Here is a 20,715-nt window from a genome sequence, read left to right on the forward strand (position 1 = left end):
GTGCAGTGTTTATTTGTGCAGTTCCCACATGGTGACTCCATATGTGACATCGTGTGACAATGTGTAAGAGAGCCAGGCCGTGCCTTGCCCATGCCCTCTCTGGGGTTAGTGCAGCGTTTCCTGAGGACCAAGATGGGAGTTCCAAAGGCTGTGCCAGGAATCTCCTCAGGGCCTGGTGGGGGTTCACCAGTGTTCACCCCACCTTTCCTGCTGGAAGTTGCACTCTTAGCGTCTGCAGCAGCTGGAGATTATTCTCTCCCTCTCTGAAGGTTACCAGTGCAGCACTGAGTCTGTGCGTCAGAGCTGTCATTTCAAGCCATCTGCAACATGCTGCTGCTTATTTAAATGTTAACTTGTTTGCTCCTCAAACATGCAAGAAAGGACTTGAAGATCATGGAACAATTATATACAGCTTTGCAATGCCTTCCGTGTTCACTTCCTTCCTCAGACAAGTAGGACCATCTGAGGAAAATTTTGCAGGAGGGAAGAAGGCAAATAATTTCTGTTGCAGATCCTGAATTTACAGTACTTAATTGCTTTAGCTACTTCTTTTTTTTTTTTTTTTTTTTTTTAGTGGTGCACTGGAAGCTTATGTTCAATCAGTGAGAACAAGAGAGGGAAAGGAGTTTGCACCAGTCTATCCCATAATGGTTCAGCTGCTGCAGAAAGCCATGTCAACCCTTCAGTGAGCACACCTGGACAAGGCTCTCACACCAGGGGATGGATGGTAACACAGCTGGGGGCTTTGGTGCACAATGGGTACTCACTCTTCATGTAAATTATCCCCAAGTACATCAGCTTTACACTGACACGTTTACCTACTTCATGTTTGAAACTTCTGTCTTCTTGCTTTGTGTTCACATTACAGGAACTTACTTCTAGAGAAATATTATAAGGAAATTGTACAACTTTTATGCGCTGTAAGTCTAATCTAATTGAAACATTCTTAAGCATTCCTTTTGAATTTAGAACAGTATAAAATTAGAACTCAAATATTACAGTGTACTTGCTGAATATCTCAAATAAGGAAGCAGCTCTTTTCCTACAAGTAGAGTTTTAAACAGTTGAATACATTTTAGCCGTATTCAGAAAATTGTACTTTTGAAACGTTTGAATCATCAGTTTCCATCTAAAAATCACTAATTTTAACGCAAGGAAAAATATTTATAACTAACCTAAATGCTTCTCTATTGCACTGCTATTTGCTTAGAAATAATTTATATTGATTTCAACTCTTCTTGCTTAAACTGTAATAAAGAACATTAACTATCCAATCCTGAAAATAGTATTTGAATTTCTTCACTAGCTTCCTAATGGCAAAGCATTAAAATATACTTTGGATGGGTTCATGTAAAGACTTCCATGCAGAATGTGCTCATTGCTGCAGGGCTGACTTCACGATTAGTCTTCTTCATTTTATAAAATACACAACACCAAATTTTAATGAATTTATTTGAAATAATATACAAGAATATAGTGTGCAAAAATCTTAGGGGCAACATCATGTAGACGTGTCATAAACTGAAATTTACAGTTGTGATTCTTAAAAAAAAACCAACGCACAGCTGTTTAGTACAGGAAAAGCCATGATTGTAAATGTTCACAGCAGAAGCAATTGTAGTCTTAACGCAGCTGCTCTAATTTTAGACAGTTGGAGGAGAAAAAAAAAGTAAAGTGCAAGTGTTGCACATATAGTTAAGTGCAAAGTTTGCCCCCACCATAAAGATGTCTTATGGCAAAATAAAATATTGTAGAATATGTGGCAAAGACAAAACACAGAGTTATAACTATGATGGTGATAACAACAGCACCACTTTTCTTGAGATAACGCTATTTATTTGTTTCATCCTGTCCAGGCCATTGTTTCCACCACAAAATGACAGCTCTAACTAGTGCCAGCTGACGCAAAAATATCTCCCTTGTGGCTACAAGTTTTCTAAGTGGCATCCCAAGCAGCAGCTCCCTTGCTACATCACACCACAACCTCCATTCCCACATTCTGGTAACTTGCTGGCAGCAGGGCAGGCTGGGAAGCTGCAAGCTGATAATACACTTTGCCATTTCAGAAAATCCCAGGCCCCAGAATCGCAATTAATAATACAGTTGTGCAATACATATTAATCAGCAATAAGAATCAATGTATATAAACAGCTGTTACATATTTTAAAATTCCCCTTTTTGTACATTTTCTTTTAAAAATAAACATTTATACATATCTCCTTCGCCTCTTTCTAAAGTACTTTAGCACCACAGGATATCCATTTTCAAGCCTATATTACCTGATACATAATGAAGTTTGGAAGAAAAATAAGGCAATTTGGTTTAAAATGCTGATAGTTTTTAGCTTACTTAATGTTCTATTGTAAAAAGCAAATCTGCACTCAGATAATTTCCACGATGGTGCCAGTATTTTATGGTCACACATAGTCACAACAAAGAGTAAGACCTTGATCTTGCATCTTCTCGCCATCAAGCAACAGCCATTTTGTAAATACAGAGTTAACAGGAAAATTCTGGCTTAATGCTGTTGTGAGCCCTGAGAAAAGAGAAGAGAAAACCGGGTTAGTAATTACCAAGCAAAGGGCCCAACACTTGTTTTCAAAGCCACAAGTATTTCTAATCATTGGTCAGTTATTCAGAAGAAAACAAAAAGGCCAAAGCAGACCGTTTTACTCCCTGATCATCAAAAGACCATCCTGACTTTGGTGTCACAGCCTGGAGCCCACTGTCATTACAGGGTAAGGTTCCCAGCCTGCATACAGCTCAGTTCACTGAACTGGAACGATTACAGAGGGTATTTCCTGCTGTAACACCGAGGAAATGGGTTCTACAGATCCTGTTCTCTTGGCCTGAAGACTGTACGGACAAGGAAAATTCTACTACAAGGCAGGGCAGGAAAGCCTTGCTGAGGCAAACCCATCACTACTCAGCTACACACAAACACACCCTCTGAGCTGCTTGAGGCTCACAGGTGAGCCTGTGATCTCACCACCCAAAGCTCAAAACTGCTGTAGTGTAAAAGCAGAATAAATAAATCATATTATTTTAACTAAACCCACAAGGAAATGTAACAGAAGCTGTCACTGTTGATTAAAATAGAATGCAGTGAACAGAAAAACAGCTTGTTCCTAGCAGCTGGGATTTGGTGGAACCTTCTGCAACAAGGGACTGGAAACTGCACAAAGTATGTGCAGCAGAAAGAAGCAACTCAGTGTTGGAGCATTTCTTATTCAGTCTTAAGGCAACACTTGCATATGCTCTTGAGAAAAAAGCATATTTACACATCAAAGGACAGGGGTAACTTGAGGATGAAACATTACACCACATGGATGGTTTCACAACCATGTAGATGAAGTCCACACCACCCTTCAAGCTCCTACCCAGCCATTAAATGGAAGAACTTGGCAAGCACTCAGTGCACCTCAGTGGATCTTTCCTTCCAATCTACTTTTCTAGTTGAACAAGCAGAATCTCCTTTTTTTGATGTTTCAGCTTTAAAGCCCTTCTCTTTCTTAATACATCCCCCACCTACTAATACATTGCTGCAGACTCTTATATTGATGGCTTTCTACAAAGTGGAAAACAATTTCTTTTCCTACAGTTGTGTTATCTACTGTATTTATTTTACAATTGAACAGACTAATAAATGAAAGGCATTCACGGGGATAAATTATTTTGCTCCTTCAGTATCTTCATATATGCTGATATAAATTACCAATAAGAAAACTAGGAAAAGGTAAAGAAAAAGCTTTTACAGAAGATAAAGAAGTTCAGGTACAACCTTATGAACTCACTTCAAAGCAAAAGACCACGTGCCCTTCCTTTGCATTTCACAAGCAAGCTAACTTTGAGTACAAACCAGAATCCTCAAAACTCTCATAAAATATTCAGACAGACCCTCTCCTGATCTGTCTCCTGCCAAACTGCCAAAAGCAGGTTACACAACACAGGGGAGTAAATGAAGGTTTCAGCTACTAAGAAAGCAGCTTATTCTGAACAAAACACACTGCAGCCACCCATCTGAACATATGTAACAGCATGATGAAAAAGCTTCACAAACATACAGAATTCGTTCGTTTTCTTTTCCAACAGTCAGGATTTAAACGCTTCTGCTCCTCTGCCAAGGCCTTGGCTTCTAGTGTGTACATCCTTCTTTCCTCATTTTTCATTTTCTTCCACCTGTCTCCAAGTATCACACTTATGGCTCTGCAAGATAAATGTTTACAGTACAGTCAGGACAGTGCTAAGAAATACCAGGATATTTTTTTTGTTTTTATCTGAGCGCTTTAAAAAAGATGTGAGTTAAATGTGGAATTAACACACAAGGAAGAAATCAGGTATATGTTAAAAATTGAAATGATCCTATTTGTGATTATCTTCTCATAGTTCTTTTAGTAGTTAAACAGCTGAGACTTCTGTGTTAGCTAAGCATGGGTCAGTGCACATTTTAACATTTCAAAGGGTGTACATACAGCAACTGGCATAAACCAGCAAAATAGAGATGTTACAAAAACCACCACCAAATGGTAACTCACATTTGTTTTGCTCTACTTTCATACTAGAAGATCATATACCAGATTTGCTGAAAATATGTTCTCTAATAATTAGAGCAATGAACTGAATATGACCTCAGCCAAATATTTGATTAACTGCAAGTCCCCATGTCTATTTAATCAATATCTGTAGCTTCTTCCACCTTTAATCCATCCTGGGTGGAACACACTGGTATGTTCCCATTCCTGTGCAAATGGAACCATTTGTTCTCGTACATTTATAGCCTTTTCCAGATACTGAATTAATTCCTTTCCTTGCAAACTCTAGGTCTTTTGACAACACTTCCCTGTACTAGCCTGCCATATTGCTTAACTTCACTCCCAAATGTTGGATCAATATCCCATTAAAGCTTTAACTCAGTCTTTTAGCTGAATGAAAATCTCTAAACAACAGCTCTTTTATCAGTGACTATTAAAGCTATGAAGTGGTTTGTACTTTGGCTTGGGATTACAGCAATGAGAGTTCTGTGACTGGCTCTAAGAAAAAGGTGGACACAACTAAGTCCTTTTCTTTCTCCTATTAATAAAGTTCCTTGCTGGCAGTGAAGATAATTCAAAAAGAATCAAGACAATTAGAGTGTCATCAACTGTTTCCATAACATGGCACACACAGCAATCCTGAGTGCTGTTCTGCACCACTGAAAAAAATGGATTTGACTCCTGCAAGGCTGAGTGGTGCCATTCAGGTTTCTGTGAGCTGCAGAGCACTCAGGGACCACATCCCAGAGTGCCCAGACAGCCCTTGAGCCTGCACTGCCCTGTGCTCCAATGACTCCTCAGAGCAAACTCCTCCAGGGGACACCACATCCCATTGCCATCAAACCCATTTGCACTGCCAAAGAGAGCCTGTCTCTTTGGCAGTGCAATTTCTGTTTTTCTATCCAAACTGAGAACCAGTATCTTTGGTCTGTCATCAGAAGCAAACATACCCAGTTTAATTAGCAGCTTTTTCATCTTCTGACAGTATCCAGAGGCATATCACCAGAAACCTGTCTGCTCTAGGTCACCAGCTTGTACTGGATCACTCACACCCTCAGGACAGAACACGGTGACCCAGAGAGAGCAGGTCTGCTGTAAAAGCCACTGCCTTCCCAAATAAAAATACACCATGAAATCTTTTATACAAAAATATAATTTCCCTCATCTCTAGAAGGTCCACTACTCAAAGAATTTCTGAACACACAACCAAGTTCAACTATGGTTACAGTGTTACAGTGAAGAGTATCTAGAAAATGAACAAGTGCAGCCCTAACAGCAGTTTTTCAAACAGGTCTTGCAGTCCATTTCAGTATCGTGTGACTCTTGACTTGTGCTTTGAATGTTTACAAGCTCGCTGTCTTGCTGACGTGCCTTGAGCTGTTTTGTCTCAGAATAGCCCATTTAACTCAGAACACCTCAAGTTCTGTACTCTCTTACTCCCATAAGGAAATAACAGCAGTAAACATAAGAACTACACTGTACAGAAGTGGCTACTATGTTATAAGCTCTATACAGTACAGCTCTATACATCTGAAAAAGACACAAACTTACATTTGAAAAACATGAGAGTTGCCTCCCTGCAGCTAAATTAATGAATGCCTCAGCAACACTTGAGTGACAGTAGCTGAATGCCTGTATCAATTATCACTAATGCTATTTCTGCCACCCTGTGTTTTATGGATGCCATGGAACTGCAGCCAAAAACTGCACTGTCCCCCAAGCAGGGCAGTGAGCAGTGCATTCTGAACTGTACTGGTAACTCTGTCATCTCTTCAAGGTAAACGTGCTCAGTGTCCTGCTTGCTCACTGAAATATTTCACGTCCATGCAGCCACAGCTCCAGTTCACTGCATCCATTTGAAATCAGCATTTTCAACTAAATTTATAACTATCATAAACTTTCCTGGCTGACATTCTCTTCCATTTCTCGTTGATAGCTGCAATCAGTGTGAAGGCAGCAGATCTGCTTCACTGAACTTACTATAAACATTACACAAGATCATTGTCAGGACACACAAGACTGGCTGGGATTGTTTGGCACGATTCTCTATTTCAGCAACAGTTACAGCCTCCTTATTAGAACATTATAAAACAGTAAAACCCCTTTCAATGCCCTGCCAACTTTAATTTTTACCAGATTTAGTTCAAGAATGTTTATGTCACAATGCAATTTTTACAGTAACAGTTTTTATAAAATTACATACAGTAAAAAATCTGATTGTAAGATCAGGCCATGTTCATGTGTTTTGGTTTCTATTTACATATACCCAATTAGTACCAAATACTACTTAAAAAATATGTAATGGAAATCTTAACTAAAAAATGTTTAAAAGCAAACAGGCTAGGGATTAAGAACAAAAGAACAAACTAACAAAGACTTATCCCCCCAAACACAGTCATACAATTCTTCCTGCAAATTTCAACAGATCATTAAATGCCTTTAGGGCAAGAAAAATTTGGCAATGTGCTGTCTGGATGATGATCTTTGAGATATCCTAACTTATCAGTACTCCACTCTTCAACAGGATATACAGACTGGAAATAAATGCTTGCAACTTCAGGACCAATTTGCAATAATACGTCAAGACTTAATTAGAAGAACCAGAAACTCCCTTTTTTCCATTACAGCACACGAGCAGAGCACCTCATCACTGTAAACAACAACGGCTCTGTATCTGTGCCTCTGCCAGTGCACACACACATTTATCAGTTGCTTTACCCCAATGTTTTATCAGAAGGCAAGTTTGCCAAAAATGGTTTGTATCAAGTTCACCGAGTACTGAAAATATTCACAGTCCACCCATAAACCACCCTTTACGTTAACATCTTGCAAAACTTTTTCTTAAAACAATACACACATTTTATTTCAAATGCAACATTTAGCCTATTTAAATATTAAAGTGGGACACAGATACTCTTCTAACTCACCAGTAATAGCAAAACTGCAGTTTGTATCATTACCTGTTGTCTTTCCCTGGATACATCTGAGTGTATTCAACTCTGTATTTTTTGGCAAAAAGCATGAAGGCATTCATTGGTCTTTTGCACTTGTTTGGAGAAGTGGCACTCACAGTACTTGCAGTCCCTGAGGTGTGGCTTTTGCCAGCTTTGCTGTACAAAGGATTGGAGGGAAGATGTGACGATGCAGCAGAGGCACAGTTTTTACTACTGCATTCTGATCTCTCAGCATCTTGATTGTTTGCTCCCGCAGAGGAGAGCGAAGCGCGGCGCTGGCGAGCCATGCTGCTGAGCACATACACTGCAGAGGAGTCCATCGGGGTGAAATCGTAACTGCAGGGAGGACACACATCATAAAGCATCCAGAAATGTTCCTGTAAAACCCCTATCTATTCACTCTTCAGTTTTACTACAATTCTAGTATTTTGTCCTTTTTTGTGTGACATAATGATTTGTGCTCGATGTGGATGTCAGTGTGAAAAACAAAAAACTACAAGGCTTTGTAAGTTAGTATTTTCTTCAATGTGATGAAGACTGCAACTTTCCATGTTCTGCTATGTACTTTCCTCAGCTATGTATCTGTTACCTATACTATATCTTAAAACTTTGTTCTCTTTTTAAACACATTTTTTTCTTTCTGCTTCTGTCCTTACCATAAATCAAACCTGATCAGTCAATGACAGGTACAGAAAGGAAAGAAATGCAGAGTTCACTTGCAAATATATACTAACCCAAATATGAAACCGCTGTATTAAAATAAATTATATTATATTCACTTCAGTACAAATAACTTCTCTGGGCAGTTGAGTACAGACTATTTTACACACAAACCTTCCGGGGAGGTTGAAGCCCTGCGCAGGGCCCCGTGACTTGGCACTATTTGATGCTGTGCTGACAAACGCCTGCCCTCTAGTGACAAAACCACCACATTCCTTCTCGAGGTATTTGAACAGTTTAGGTGACTTGTTTCCGTAAAATTCAGATCTCCAAATATGACAAACTCTTGCAATTTTTAGCTAACCAATGACTACAATTAACTTCTAATCACTAAAGAAGTAGTTTTATTCCACAGACTGTTACCATCTCCAGATGGAAAAACACTCTTGGAAAGGGGCTACTCAATCATAAATCTAAACCACTAATTTACCATCACAAGATAAAGATATATATGCTAATGCTCCTCTTACCTATTGCTCAGTGTGGCTATAGTTGCATGATTTATGGCCAAAATAAGGGTTTCGAAGGGCTTTTTTGCGAATACCAAGTAGAACTACAAGCAAGGAGATGCTGCATGTGGCAGTCCAGCCCTTCTCTGCAAAGGCAGCTCCTCTGTGGGACAGAACCACACAGCAGAGTGGAGCCCTACGAGTGGCCTCCACCATCCCTCATCAGGAGAGTACAAAGCAGGAGGGAGGGATAATGCTGACCATCTTGCAGGTATCACAAGATAAGGAGAAAGGACCTCTGTTCTACAACAGGCCAGCACCCTTCCTATTCCTAATCTCCTTCTCATGACACAGAAACAGAATTCTGTTTTTAGTTCTGTCCTGTTATCACAGCTGCAGCTGCTGCATGCTCCTTACTCAGTCACTCCCTTCTGCCCAGAAAGACAAGGAACTTGAAGTACAAGGCAGTATTCAGCTAGGCTGCAAATTAGTAAGGAGCCAGAAATGCAGATTTTTCAGTGAGATGTAGCTACCATGATTCTAACAGCTAACTTGGAGTAACCAGGGGTTAAGAAAAACACCCAGACAGCAAATGAGTGAAGCCAAGCAATCTGAACTTGTTCTATGCCTGACTGAAATCATCAAAGAGCTCTCAGGGCTTGAACTGCAAAGAGCATCTTAAATTCCTTTTTTTCTGTTGTAAAAAACCAAAGTGCAACTAGATTAAAAACAGATGCTAAAAAGACACTAACATCATAGGAAAAGATGGATTTTACTAAATCTTAAAATCTCAAAATAATATGGAAAAATCTTTATTATTTCCTTAGACTCTTAGAGTAATTTATGTTGAACAGGACCTCTGAAGGTTATCTGGTTGAAGTTCTAGCTCAGGTAAACCCCAAAGTGAATCAAACTCTGAAGTTAGTAGGTTTGATATAATAAAAAGAATGCCAAAAACCAGAATACACAAAAATAATAAGATTATGAACATACTGTATTCTAGAGCCACTGCACATGCATTTACCACTACGAAACTACTCAGATAATTCAGATGTATTGTTGCATATGAAGCATGAGATAACAGCTGGCAGACATACTATTGTCAGAAAATTGTACTAGGTTTTTCAAACATAATCCACTTTACCTGGAAAATTTATAAAGACAATATATATTTTTTTTACTGCTTTATCTAATCTGCCTTAAACTATCATAATAAAAAGCTAAAAGTTACTTCACTCCAAGGCATTACTATGCAGTTTAGCAGAGCACATAATTACACAGCTTTCCTAGTACTGAGTATTAATTTTTTCCTAACATTTATCTTGTATTGCCAAAACTATTCTCCCTTTCCTCTATATAATGCTTCAAATTCTTCCAGACTTAAGGTGCCTACTCATTAAATACAAGAACCACTGAGGCCACTTTATCCAAAAATTACCTTTTAAATGTATCAAAAACACCTGAATCATCAAAGTTAATGGCATCAGGGTGTCCAGGAGGTAGACACAGATCTCCAAGATGCATTTCACAGCATGGAATGCCATGCTGTACCACAGTCAAGCTTGGATAAAAAGATGACCAACCTGAAGTGGTAAAGAGTTAAATTAGACAAACGGCCAGACAATCTCTCCAGTTCTTTATTGGAGCAATCCTACATCTTGAAATTACATAATTTTATAAAAGTGTTCTGATGTAGTTTCTTTCATACAAAAGAAAAATCAGAAACTCTTACTTAGGGAATTCTTATTGCAAACAGTTTATTTTTATTTCAAATAAAATCTCATTCTAGGAAAAAAGGAATCAAATCCTGGAGACTTTTACCATCAGAAGTTCCATTTTTAGCAAGTGAGAAAAGCTTCCCTTAGTTGCAGTTTTCCTGTCTCCCCCCACCCCAGTCTTTCTGCTTTCCTGAGCTCCATTGATATACTCAATGAACTCTTTCCTTATGAGATAGGCAGTATTCCAGGAGCTTTATGACTTCACAGTTTTTTTTGTTTGTTCATATTCTGGATTACTTTACAAAGATAGTAAACTGTTTCTACACCACAACTTTTATCACTTTCATGAACAATATGAGGTATCAACAAAAACTGCAGTCACTTTCTGAGAATATTTTAATATGCAACCATGTGTACTTGAGGTATTTCATACCTTTATTTTTAACATAAAATGGATGATCGAGTCTGCATTCTACAGTAAGCAAGCCATCCTCCACTGTGCCAGGATCAAAAGTCAGCTTCAGCACTGACTCACCACAGGAAATGCTTTCTTCATGAGAAATCAACTTCAAACCATTGGAACCATAGTCCTGTTAACACACATACAGTTCAAAAAATTTCCCCCAAGAAAAGCATATACCTGTGCATACTCTAGGTGTATACTCATCATCATACATTGTATTATAAAATAACAATATTCTAATTTGTGTTTCTATCTAGCTAGAAATTAATAAAGATGACATACATTCAAAACATACATAAATGAATTTAATTCAAGTGCCTTTCTGTGAGATCCACAAACAGCACAGTGATCAGCTCTAAACAACATTAATGTCAACCTATTTTCCTGAGACAGTAATTAAAGGCAGAGGGGTAATGTAAGAAACAAAGTATTTGCTACAGGTATTGCAGTGAGTTTGTTAGAACTAACAATTACCTTGTAAGGACTGGCTGGGAGATTTTCCTCTTTTCCACAGCTTTCAGATCTTGCAAATTCTTCAACATCCTGCCATTCTTTATTGCGTCCTTTATGAAAGCACAGGCGAGAGCCTAACGGATTTTTTCAAGGAAAAAAAGAACATTAGTGCTAGGTTAAAAAGAAAACCTATAACATAAAACAAATACATATTTCATGCAACATGCTATTTTACCTTTCAGAAAACAATGCCACACAGTTGAGGGCCAGGAATGGCACCATCCTAAATCATCATCATCTGAAAGTGATGACATGCAGAAAATGCCAGATTCTGATTCACTATTTGCCTATTAAAAAGAAAAAAAAGCAAAATGGTGTTGGTATTTTACTGCAGAGCATTTTAGGGCTGGTCTTATATGTCTTAAGACAGTCTCTATTTTCACTTGTGGCATCATTTTGCCTTAAATACTAATAGGAATGTAACATGAAGACAAAGATTAAAGGAATGCAAAAAATGTGAATGGATTGTTTTCATCTCCTTTTCTGAGATGCATCCTGACATTTTTGGGTTTCATTCTCTGAGATTCATTTCATCTCAATGGATTATCTTATGCTCATTTGTAAGCATTTTACACCTCATCATTCCTTAGTCATCTACAGAATCATTTAAAGCAGATTACTCTATGGTCCAGTGCTGGAAAGTTGTAGGCTCAAGGCAGTTGTAGATAAATCCCTGGAGAAAATTCACTGTTGTTAACAAACAAATTTCAGATACCAAGTAATACATGGGAAAAGGAGACACAGGACTGACAGGCTTTGTGCATCTCAAAGGAAAGGGATCCATATTTCCTTTTGAGGCATCAAATCAGATAACAATTTTTTAAAGCTTGCTGTAGAAGGAATCACAATAGAAGCAGAGCTTTCTTAGAAAGTGTTTTCGTCACAAAAAATACAAAGTAGCACTACAAGCCTAACCTGTGTGGTAAAAGAAAAGTAACAGAAAATCTAGCTTAAACAGCAACAGTATTAACACTAAACAGATTTTTTTAAAGCTAGTTTCCCTTGTAAAAAAACTTAACCCATTGCTCATACGTGTTTATTTTAAAATGTTTCAGAACAACTCACCCTTTCATGTCTGAGTGGTGTTTCATCCACATCATTCTTGGAGAAGTTAGGATCACTGTTTGAAGATCCTGGTGGAGGACGTGCATAGGAATGTAAACTTTTGCTTGTTGCTATTATGCGAACAGGAGATGATCTACAACAGAAACATGTATTTTAACATATCTCAGATTAAGATAACATGAGACTTTGCTGCCATTACTCTAAAATGCTTTTATTGCAAATATTTCTGTTTGCATGAGCTGAACACCAAACAAACCTCCCACACAAACCTCCCCAGTATTCCAAGGGGATGATGAAAGGGCACAAGCTCAGGCAAAGGGAATACGTAGCATAACTCCTGCATAGGTTCTATGTAGCACCCAAATGACAGTATTACTTCCACAGTGGCATCTCCTTAGCACAATGCTGAAGTTTTTACAAATTTTCTGATTAAAAACCTAAGAAAAGCTGTACAATAAGAAGTGAAGCCCAGTGATTTCCAAGATCCAACACTTGCTGCTCACAGCCTTACAGAACGTAAAGATCAAAAAGATCACTACTAAAATACACATTGCATTAGATTTCCAATTAGCTGTTTAAAAATAAAAACAAATGTGAAGTCTGTGCACTAGAAAGCTTGAAGAATTTAGTGTAAGAAATTCCTCTTAGATTTTATCTGCTGCTTCACATGAGGTAAATGTCCATAATTTGTGAGCCTGCTGTGGGTAGGCAAAGTCTTTACATCATCCTATGTCATTCACAGCTGGAAACTAAGCAGCTTTTGCACCAGGCTCTGAGATGAGTTCTGTGCACACCTTCACAGAACAAATAAAAAGACCAAACAATAGGGCTCCAGTTCAAAGTCAGAGGGTGAAAAGAGTGAAGGAAATATTTTGGAGACAGGATTATAAATAAATCCCTATAGTTCAAAAGTGAAATGAGTGTCAGTACCTGTTATAAAAAGCACACTGCATCAAAGGACTCTGAGGACTTGTGGCTATGTTTGCTAATTCTGTCAACCAGTTCACCCCATTCTCACAAGAATAAGCATTTTCTGGATTGCTGTTTGAGGTATGTTGGCTCCATGAAGGCCTTGAACATTCCTGATGTGAAACATCAGCACCAAGCTGAAAAAGTGCAGGTGGGGTAGAATCTGTCTGCACAGCCTGTAATTCAGGAAGATCATCTACAAACAAATGCACAAATTACCATAATTATACTCAATTCTTTGCTGTCTACTCAATTTGATACCAAATATTGCAAATTTGATGAAAAAAAAAGGAATCACAATAAAGTAATTTTATTTTCTCATATGACAACTACCAACATTTCACAAACCCTGTTCATAAAAATGGACACAGAAATAGTAACATCTCTAGTCAATTATATATTCACACAATAAATTTAAGAAAAAATTAGGTAACTAAATAAAAATGTACTTCTGATTTTAAAGTTTTTACTAGATTGACCAGTTTACACAGAACTATACTGCAGTATTATTCAAAAACAGCATGCTTCACTAAAATACTAAAACATTTCACAAAAGACAATTACATTAATCTGTCCTTGAAGGTGTGACACTAAAAAATTCAACATCAGACCATGTTCAAGATAAAAGGTTTCCACCAGGGAACCAAAGTTAAATAACTCAGATTAAATAAATCATGAAAGCTGGGTATAGAGCCTGGTAGGGTGAATTCCCACCAACAATATACACCTTCCCTATCCCAAACAGAGTAACAGAAAAGACCCCAGCCTGTTAACAGAAGTCTGTGCTATGTGCTGTCATATAAGTATCATTATTCTTAATCACTTCATAATTTAAATTAAATTTGTTAATATTTCACAGCTTATATTGATACATTCTATGGTATATGCTGTTTTTCTCCAATCTGTAAGAACTGAAGTAATCTTCCCCTATCCCAGAATCTTAATTTGCAGATCTAAAGCAACATGATTCCTTTAGGAGGAGCCCTTGAGCTTTCTGTTTGTTTTTCTTGTGCCAAAAAACCCTGCTCCTCTGGGGACTAGAAGCAGAAATTTGTGGCTCACAGTTCAAGAACATATTTGAGTCAACAGGCCAGTGTGTCAGAACTGGAAATGGGTTAAAGGGAAAAATGACTGCAAATACCTTCAGATGTCACAATTCCCTGCCCTACCCAAGCTAAAAATCAGCAATTTCATTCAACCACCTTCCAATAATTTCAGTATAGGATATCTAAAACAAACTTCAGAATTCAGTTTCCTCTGAAAAAATCTTGTTATTTACCAAGTTCCATGTGCTCATCACAGGATGCATATCCAGGAGAAGAGGGCAGGTTTTCATTACACTTCAGCAACTCCAGTGACTCGTTCATCCCTGAAGATCTCTTGTCCACTACCAGAAGGAGTTTCTGAACTGCATTAGGCATTTGATTTGTCTTCACTTCCCACACCATGTTAGGATGGTCCAAAGTATCTGACTTTAGAAAGACAGAGGTTAGAAATCTGTATACATGTGAACTGTTTTAAGTTGCATCCGATATACTACTTCATTACCAGGCCCTAAATCCTCATCAGTCTGTTGAATATCACAGCATATTTTAGGGGTGTCTAGACACAATCTTGTACAATCCTCACAGAAAACAGAGCTAACTCTGAAGTCAAGAGGCCACCTGGGGCCCTGGCCACTTGAGTTTCTTGTGTCTTGAAGAATGGAGACTGCCTGGCACTTCCCTGTTCCAGTAACCACTCTTGCTGTAAAGAAGCTGCTCCTCAGGCAGGTTTGAACTTCCACAGCCTGTGCCCACTCCTCCAAGAGCCTGGAGTTACCTCACCCACCTCAAGCCAAGATGAACAACATTCACTTGGTACCCATAGCACTCAGCCCATCACAAAAGGCAATCAGATGGGTCAGACCAGATTTGATTTTGGCTGATCTGTCCTGGCTATTCCAGACAACTCCTTGCCTTACAAAGAGGGTGGACATGGCTGTCAGGAGAATTTGCCTAATAAAATACCTGAAGGCTAACGCTGACCAGTCTGTAATTTCCCCACATCCTCCTCCTTGAAGCCTGGTGTGACATTTTCTTTCTTCTAGTTATTGGGAGCCATCCTGCCACCAAATCCACTGCTTTTACAAGACCATCCTCACAATACATCCCTGCCCACGGCAGGGGGCCTGGAACTAGATGACTTTTAAGGTCCCTTCAAACCCAAAACATTCTGTGAGCCACGACTGACCCTGGCCTGGAGGGACCCCATCTGCTCCCACTGCCTCATGCACAGATGCCTCACAGAACCAGCCAGCCCCTCACTTGCTCCATGTCTACCACACACAAAGAAGTGTCTTGCTCTCTCAGAGGCAAGCTGCTACACCCAGGGACTTGAGGAACCATGAAACAGGCCTGGAAAATTAAGATCAAAGCAAAAATGCTGTCTCCAACCTTGTGAGATCAGGCCCACATTTTCCCAGTTGCCCTTTCAGCACTGGTGTCTGCAGAAGCCTTTTCCACCACCCTTCCCATCTCTGGCCTCCAGGAAGAGTCTCAAACACACTGGACTCCTAACATCCTTCACTGAAAATGGACAGATAAAGTTACCTCTGCTGGAAAACTTCACTTCAGTTTCATTTTCCCAAATCCTAGTAATGTTTATACCAGATCCACTATGTTAGATCATCTTCAAAAGAGAACTGTGTGCTTATTCTACACAACCACTGTCTCTAAAACCTGGTAAACAATGTTATTCCAGTCTTTCGTCATTTGGTTATCTACTTTGTTTTTTTTTAAGATGAGGATGAACTAAAGCCACCATAACATGATTAGCCTGTACTTTAATGAAGTGTCCTTGAAAAAATAATCATAAGTCTCTCACAAAAGAGCAGAATACAGTTCATAAGAAAGAAAACCTGAGAAGTCTACCATATGTATGTCCATTAAGTAAGCTACATTAGAAAAATATCAACAATAGCTTAGAAAAGTACAATATTTTCATATCACAGAATGACAGGGTTGGAAGGGACCTCTGGAAGTCACCTAGTCCAGCCCCCTCTACTCTAAAGCAGGTTCACCTACAGCAGGTTGCACAGGATCACATCCAGGAGAGTTTTGACTGGAAAATTTCTACACTTCTGATCTCCTAATCTTTCAAATATATGCAAAACTTATATAAACTTGCATGCTAAACATAAAAAGATGTTTGATTCTACTCAAATGGCAGTACTACAAAGCTACATTGGCTTATTCTGACTTTAAAGTGGAGAAGAAAGGTGACAGAAATGAGAATACACAACTCAAACTATCAGTGACATTATTTTCACCTCCAGAAAACATCTTTAACCAAATTTGTACCCCTGTCACCCATGAGGGACAGTAAAATGACAGAACACCACAAGAGCAGATAGCTCAGTTTTCTGAACAGAAAAACCAGACCTCAGTAGTACAGGTCAGGACCTTGAAGATTATCTCCAACTAATCAACTCTGAAAAGCCACTCCTTGTTTTTCTGGCTTATCTACATCTTTCCCTCCTGCCTTGTTGTTTGGTTTATTTTTCCCTCTATTTTTTCCTCTCTTCCTTTCCCATTTTCCTTCCAAAATGAAGACTCAAACTTATTTCTAGAATGTTACCTTCTCCTTCCTTTCTAGCCAGGTGCTAGGACTTGAAAGTCCATGTCCTGGTATCCCAGCACTCTGAAGGTCAGAGATAAGGTACAGATACAAAATGCTACTCTGACAAGAGAGATACTTGTTTGAGAAATGAATTATTCCTCCAAGTCACAAGAATTTCTCCAAACCAAAGCCATCTGTGTACAAAAGCCAAAGAATCCTCTAACAAATGAATGACAATGAAATTGAAAGAGAATTACAAAGAAAAACAAACAAAGTGCCCAACTTTACTTTTCCATTTTTTTATTCTACTTCATTAAAGCCTACTTTAGACATCATGTCCTTCTCTTCTCCTCAGCCTTTTAATGGTTTGAACATGAAGGGGATTTGTCATTAACCAGCTTGTAAAAATTTTTTAAAATTCAACTTTATGTTGAAAATTTGTTGTGTCAGATGTTGTCAAGAACCATGCTTCACAGGACTGTAATTACTGTAGCTGTCTTTGGAGGCTAAATGAAATTATTACTTTGTGCTTTAAAGTAAGTGAATTTGTCACGCTAAAACAAATGGCAACGCTAACAAAGACTTTATTAATTGAATCATGTCTATTTCTGAGAGACACAAATAAACTTGGGAGAAAAGTAAATAAAGACTGTGGCTGCGAAAGGGTTCAGCAGGAACTGGGCAGCATCCACCCAAACCGCAGTGCGCAGGAATGCCTGGGTGGAAGTGCTTCCCGTGGCTTTTTTCCTTCTGCTATTCGCCTTTCTTCCCCCAACCTACTGACCAAGTTTCAGGCCAGCTCTACGCCTGAGCAATAAGCTGGACGCAGTTTAATTTGGAGAACAGCTCCTCCAAGCAAAACACAACATACTGGCAAGACTGGATCTACACCAGGGACTTTTCCTGGCGCAGCCGCTTTGATCAGGAATCCTCGCTGCACGTCCCCGGCCGTGCCAGAGCGCGCAGCCGAGGCACAGCGTGATTCACCATGTTTTCCAAGCCCGGGCGGCCTGTTCGCTGACGCAGGGCGGGCCGCGCTGCCCCCGCCGCCCCGCCTGAGGACGGCGTTCCCCGGGCGGTTCGGGGGCGGCGGAGCCCCGGGAGGAGCCCCCGGGACCCCCGGGAGGAGCCCCCCGAGCTCCCCTCACCCGCAGCCCCTCAGGGGCTCCCCCCGCCCATCACGTGACCTTGTTTACACCCGCGGCCGCACGGCGCACGCGCGCTCGGCCCCATTCATTCGAACTGCGTAACACCGGCCCGGGGGGGCCCCCCCGCGCCCCGGCCCGGCTCCCCCCGCGGGGCTCACCCGCACCCACGGGCACCCCAAACGCTCCCCGTGCCGCAAAGCCGCTGCTCCCGCACCGGGCACGGCGCCCTCGCTCTGACAGACCGGGGCGGGCAGCCGCTCCCCGGGGAAAACAAGGGGGGGACACCCCCCCTATTCCGCTTGTTTTCATGGTTTGAGAGGGCACAAAGAGCGCCGGCACACCCCGTGAGTTTCAACCCAGCGGTGCGGCAGGGTGGCGGCTCCGCGGGGCCGGTCAGGGAAGGCGCACAGTAAACAATGTCCGAGCTTCCCGTCGCCGTCAAAAGACTGAACCCCGCGACCTCCTCGGCTCGACATGCAGCTGCTAGCACGGCTGTCTGAGCTACCGAACCCCTCCCGTCCCCCGCCAGAGCCTCGCAGCCCCCAAAAGCGGCAGCTTGAAACTTTGTAGCACTTACCGAACCCGTCGCCATTACCGAGCTCCCCTCGGCTGCCCCCCCGCCCCGTTCTCTCAGTGGGTCCCGCCCTCTACAGGAGCAACTCGGGCGCTGGGTGGCCAGAAGCGACGTTGCTCAATTCGCAGCCACTTTCTATTGGCTAGCTGGCCTGCCTGTCAGGACTCCTCCCGGAGGGCGGGCATGTTTTGACTCTCCTGCACAGCGGATTGCACCGTGTTGCACGTCAATCACCCCCATGCGGCGCGCCGATTGGTCGATGCCTCGGCCAGCGCCCGCAGAAGCACTCTGGGAGCTGTAGTCACCACGGCCGCCCACGCTTGCCCACGGGTCGGCGATAAGACGACAGCCCCCAGGATGCCCCGCGCGGCGGCGGCGATAGTAAACAAGCGGCACGGGACACGTGTACCGGCCCGGCCGCTGCCCGCCCGCCCGCGCCCCCCGCCCCGCACGGCCCCGCTCGGCCCTCACGGCCCCGCCGGCCCGGCCCGGCCCAGCCGCGCTGTGCGGAACCGGCCCGCGCTGCGTCCCAGGCACGGCGGCGGCGCCCAGGGCACAGGAGGTTGCCAAAGGTCAAGGAGTGAGTCAGCAGCTCCGCTCGGCCTCGGCCCTCGCCGCTCTTTCATTGAAAAGGCACCGGTGGGAGCTTAGGCCCAAAATACAAGTTGGGCTTGGGAGGAGAAAATAAATTGAATCCATGCAGGTTTATCGATCCAGTAGTGTGTCCCAGACAGTCCCATACATTTATTGCCAAAATAACAGTGTGGTTTGGTTAAACATTACTAATAAAACAGTTTCCCACTTTTACCCATTAACTCCAGGAGATCAGAGAGACACAACTCTTCCAGAGACCACATCTTCGTCACAAAATAGATTAATTACTCTGAATGATGTGATACAAAACAAGTACATGCACAATTCAGAAATAGACAATATTTTAGAAACTGAGGATAGTTACAATATTTTGCAACTGTTGGGATTTTTCCAACAAATGCACTTCTTTCTTAGCCTGATGGAATAATGTCACGATATCATTCCAGATATGAGAATGTGTCTTAAATCCCATCTCAGAAACATTTGCTGTAATTCGGTATCTGTGACAGCTCTGCCTTTCAGGGATGCTAACATAGCACTGCATGAAAATAAGGAAAAAAAAAAAGTTAAACAGAAATTATTCCCTGTTTGGTTAGTGACCACTAGAGGGAATGCTGGATTGTTGTTCCCACAGGCCTACAAGGCCTACAAAGGCAACACAATTTAAAAGGAAATTATACCATATTTGTATTTGGCATCATGACACACTTAGTCTGCAGATGTCATTGGCACATCAGGTTGAGATTTGCCTTTTCCACGAAGTAATAGTTTGCCTGTCAGTAAAGTCATTGCCAGCTGTAGGCACTGTTTGAAGACAGATATTACCCTGAAAAACACACAGTATCTTCTGCAGTGTGAACTGGAAACTATTACTCTCTGTAAGCAAGCTTAGCTTTAAAAGGAAGTAGAAAAGTAAATCCCATGGAATTTAACTCAAAATCTTCTGTGCTTAATGACCAAACTAACATGTGCTTAATGACCTTTAAGTATTTCCAATTTGAAAATATCATTTAAATAAGTACCTTGAGGAAAATAATCTTAAAAGTAATACTGAGATTCAAATATTAAGTGACTAGACAGCTTATTGTAATATCAGCTGTCTACCCCACATCCCACAGGCTCACATTTTCCCTATATTTACAGTTCAGGCTTTTTCTAAATAACTGATACATCTTTATATAAGAAAGCTTTCATGACATCCCATCTCTAAAATACATTCTTTTAATAAGTAGAAAGCTGCTAAACCAGGAACCATCTTTTTTACACCGCTCCACAATAAAATTAGTTTTAAGGCTGTGTTTCTTCTCCTTCTCTTTTGATCTCCTTTACACATCTAAACAGCCTTCAGGCTCTTTGGAGAGACATCCAAGCTTCTTGGGCATTTTAATGCATTTCAGCCAGATTGAGGAGGGGCAG

At 40.9% G+C, this 20,715-nt stretch overlaps 2 protein-coding genes across 7 annotated transcripts in view; one reads left to right on the forward strand and one right to left on the reverse strand.

Annotated features, from left to right (window-relative positions):
* COG5 (component of oligomeric golgi complex 5) overlaps positions 1 to 3,072 on the forward strand; it is a 175,769-nt gene extending 172,697 nt beyond the window's left edge. For 2 of the 3 annotated variants that reach the window (XM_058805046.1, XM_058805049.1), the window contains exon 22: positions 575 to 3,072. In XM_058805046.1, coding sequence (XP_058661029.1) covers positions 575 to 689 — 115 coding nt within the window. In that variant the 3' untranslated portion in view covers positions 690 to 3,072. The remainder of the gene's footprint in view (positions 1 to 574) is intronic. The other variant, XM_058805047.1, reaches the window with a different exon arrangement.
* On the reverse strand, positions 1,436 to 18,744 carry HBP1 (HMG-box transcription factor 1). Of its 4 annotated transcripts, none has more exons than XR_009274755.1 (11): positions 18,709 to 18,744; positions 14,663 to 14,855; positions 13,345 to 13,579; positions 12,415 to 12,547; positions 11,525 to 11,636; positions 11,311 to 11,423; positions 10,807 to 10,963; positions 10,094 to 10,238; positions 7,460 to 7,822; positions 4,065 to 4,206; positions 1,436 to 2,536 (listed from the first exon to the last, which is right to left on the reverse strand). XR_009274755.1 is itself a non-coding variant. In XM_058805050.1 (11 exons), the coding sequence occupies exons 1-11, from the start codon at positions 18,721 to 18,723 to the stop codon at positions 2,519 to 2,521; spliced, it is 1,593 nt and encodes a 530-aa protein (XP_058661033.1). In that variant the 5' UTR covers positions 18,724 to 18,744; the 3' UTR covers positions 1,436 to 2,518. The 4 variants fall into 4 exon arrangements, 3 of the variants coding, with proteins under 3 accessions (XP_058661033.1, XP_058661034.1, XP_058661035.1); XM_058805050.1 differs by having other exon boundaries at positions 7,493 to 7,822; XM_058805051.1 differs by having other exon boundaries at positions 7,493 to 7,822; positions 14,663 to 14,851; positions 18,709 to 18,742.
* Between the last annotated feature and the right edge of the window lie 1,971 nt (positions 18,745 to 20,715).

Source organism: Ammospiza caudacuta, chromosome 5, assembly GCF_027887145.1.
Source record: "Ammospiza caudacuta isolate bAmmCau1 chromosome 5, bAmmCau1.pri, whole genome shotgun sequence".
Taxonomy (NCBI): Eukaryota; Metazoa; Chordata; class Aves; order Passeriformes; family Passerellidae; genus Ammospiza; species Ammospiza caudacuta.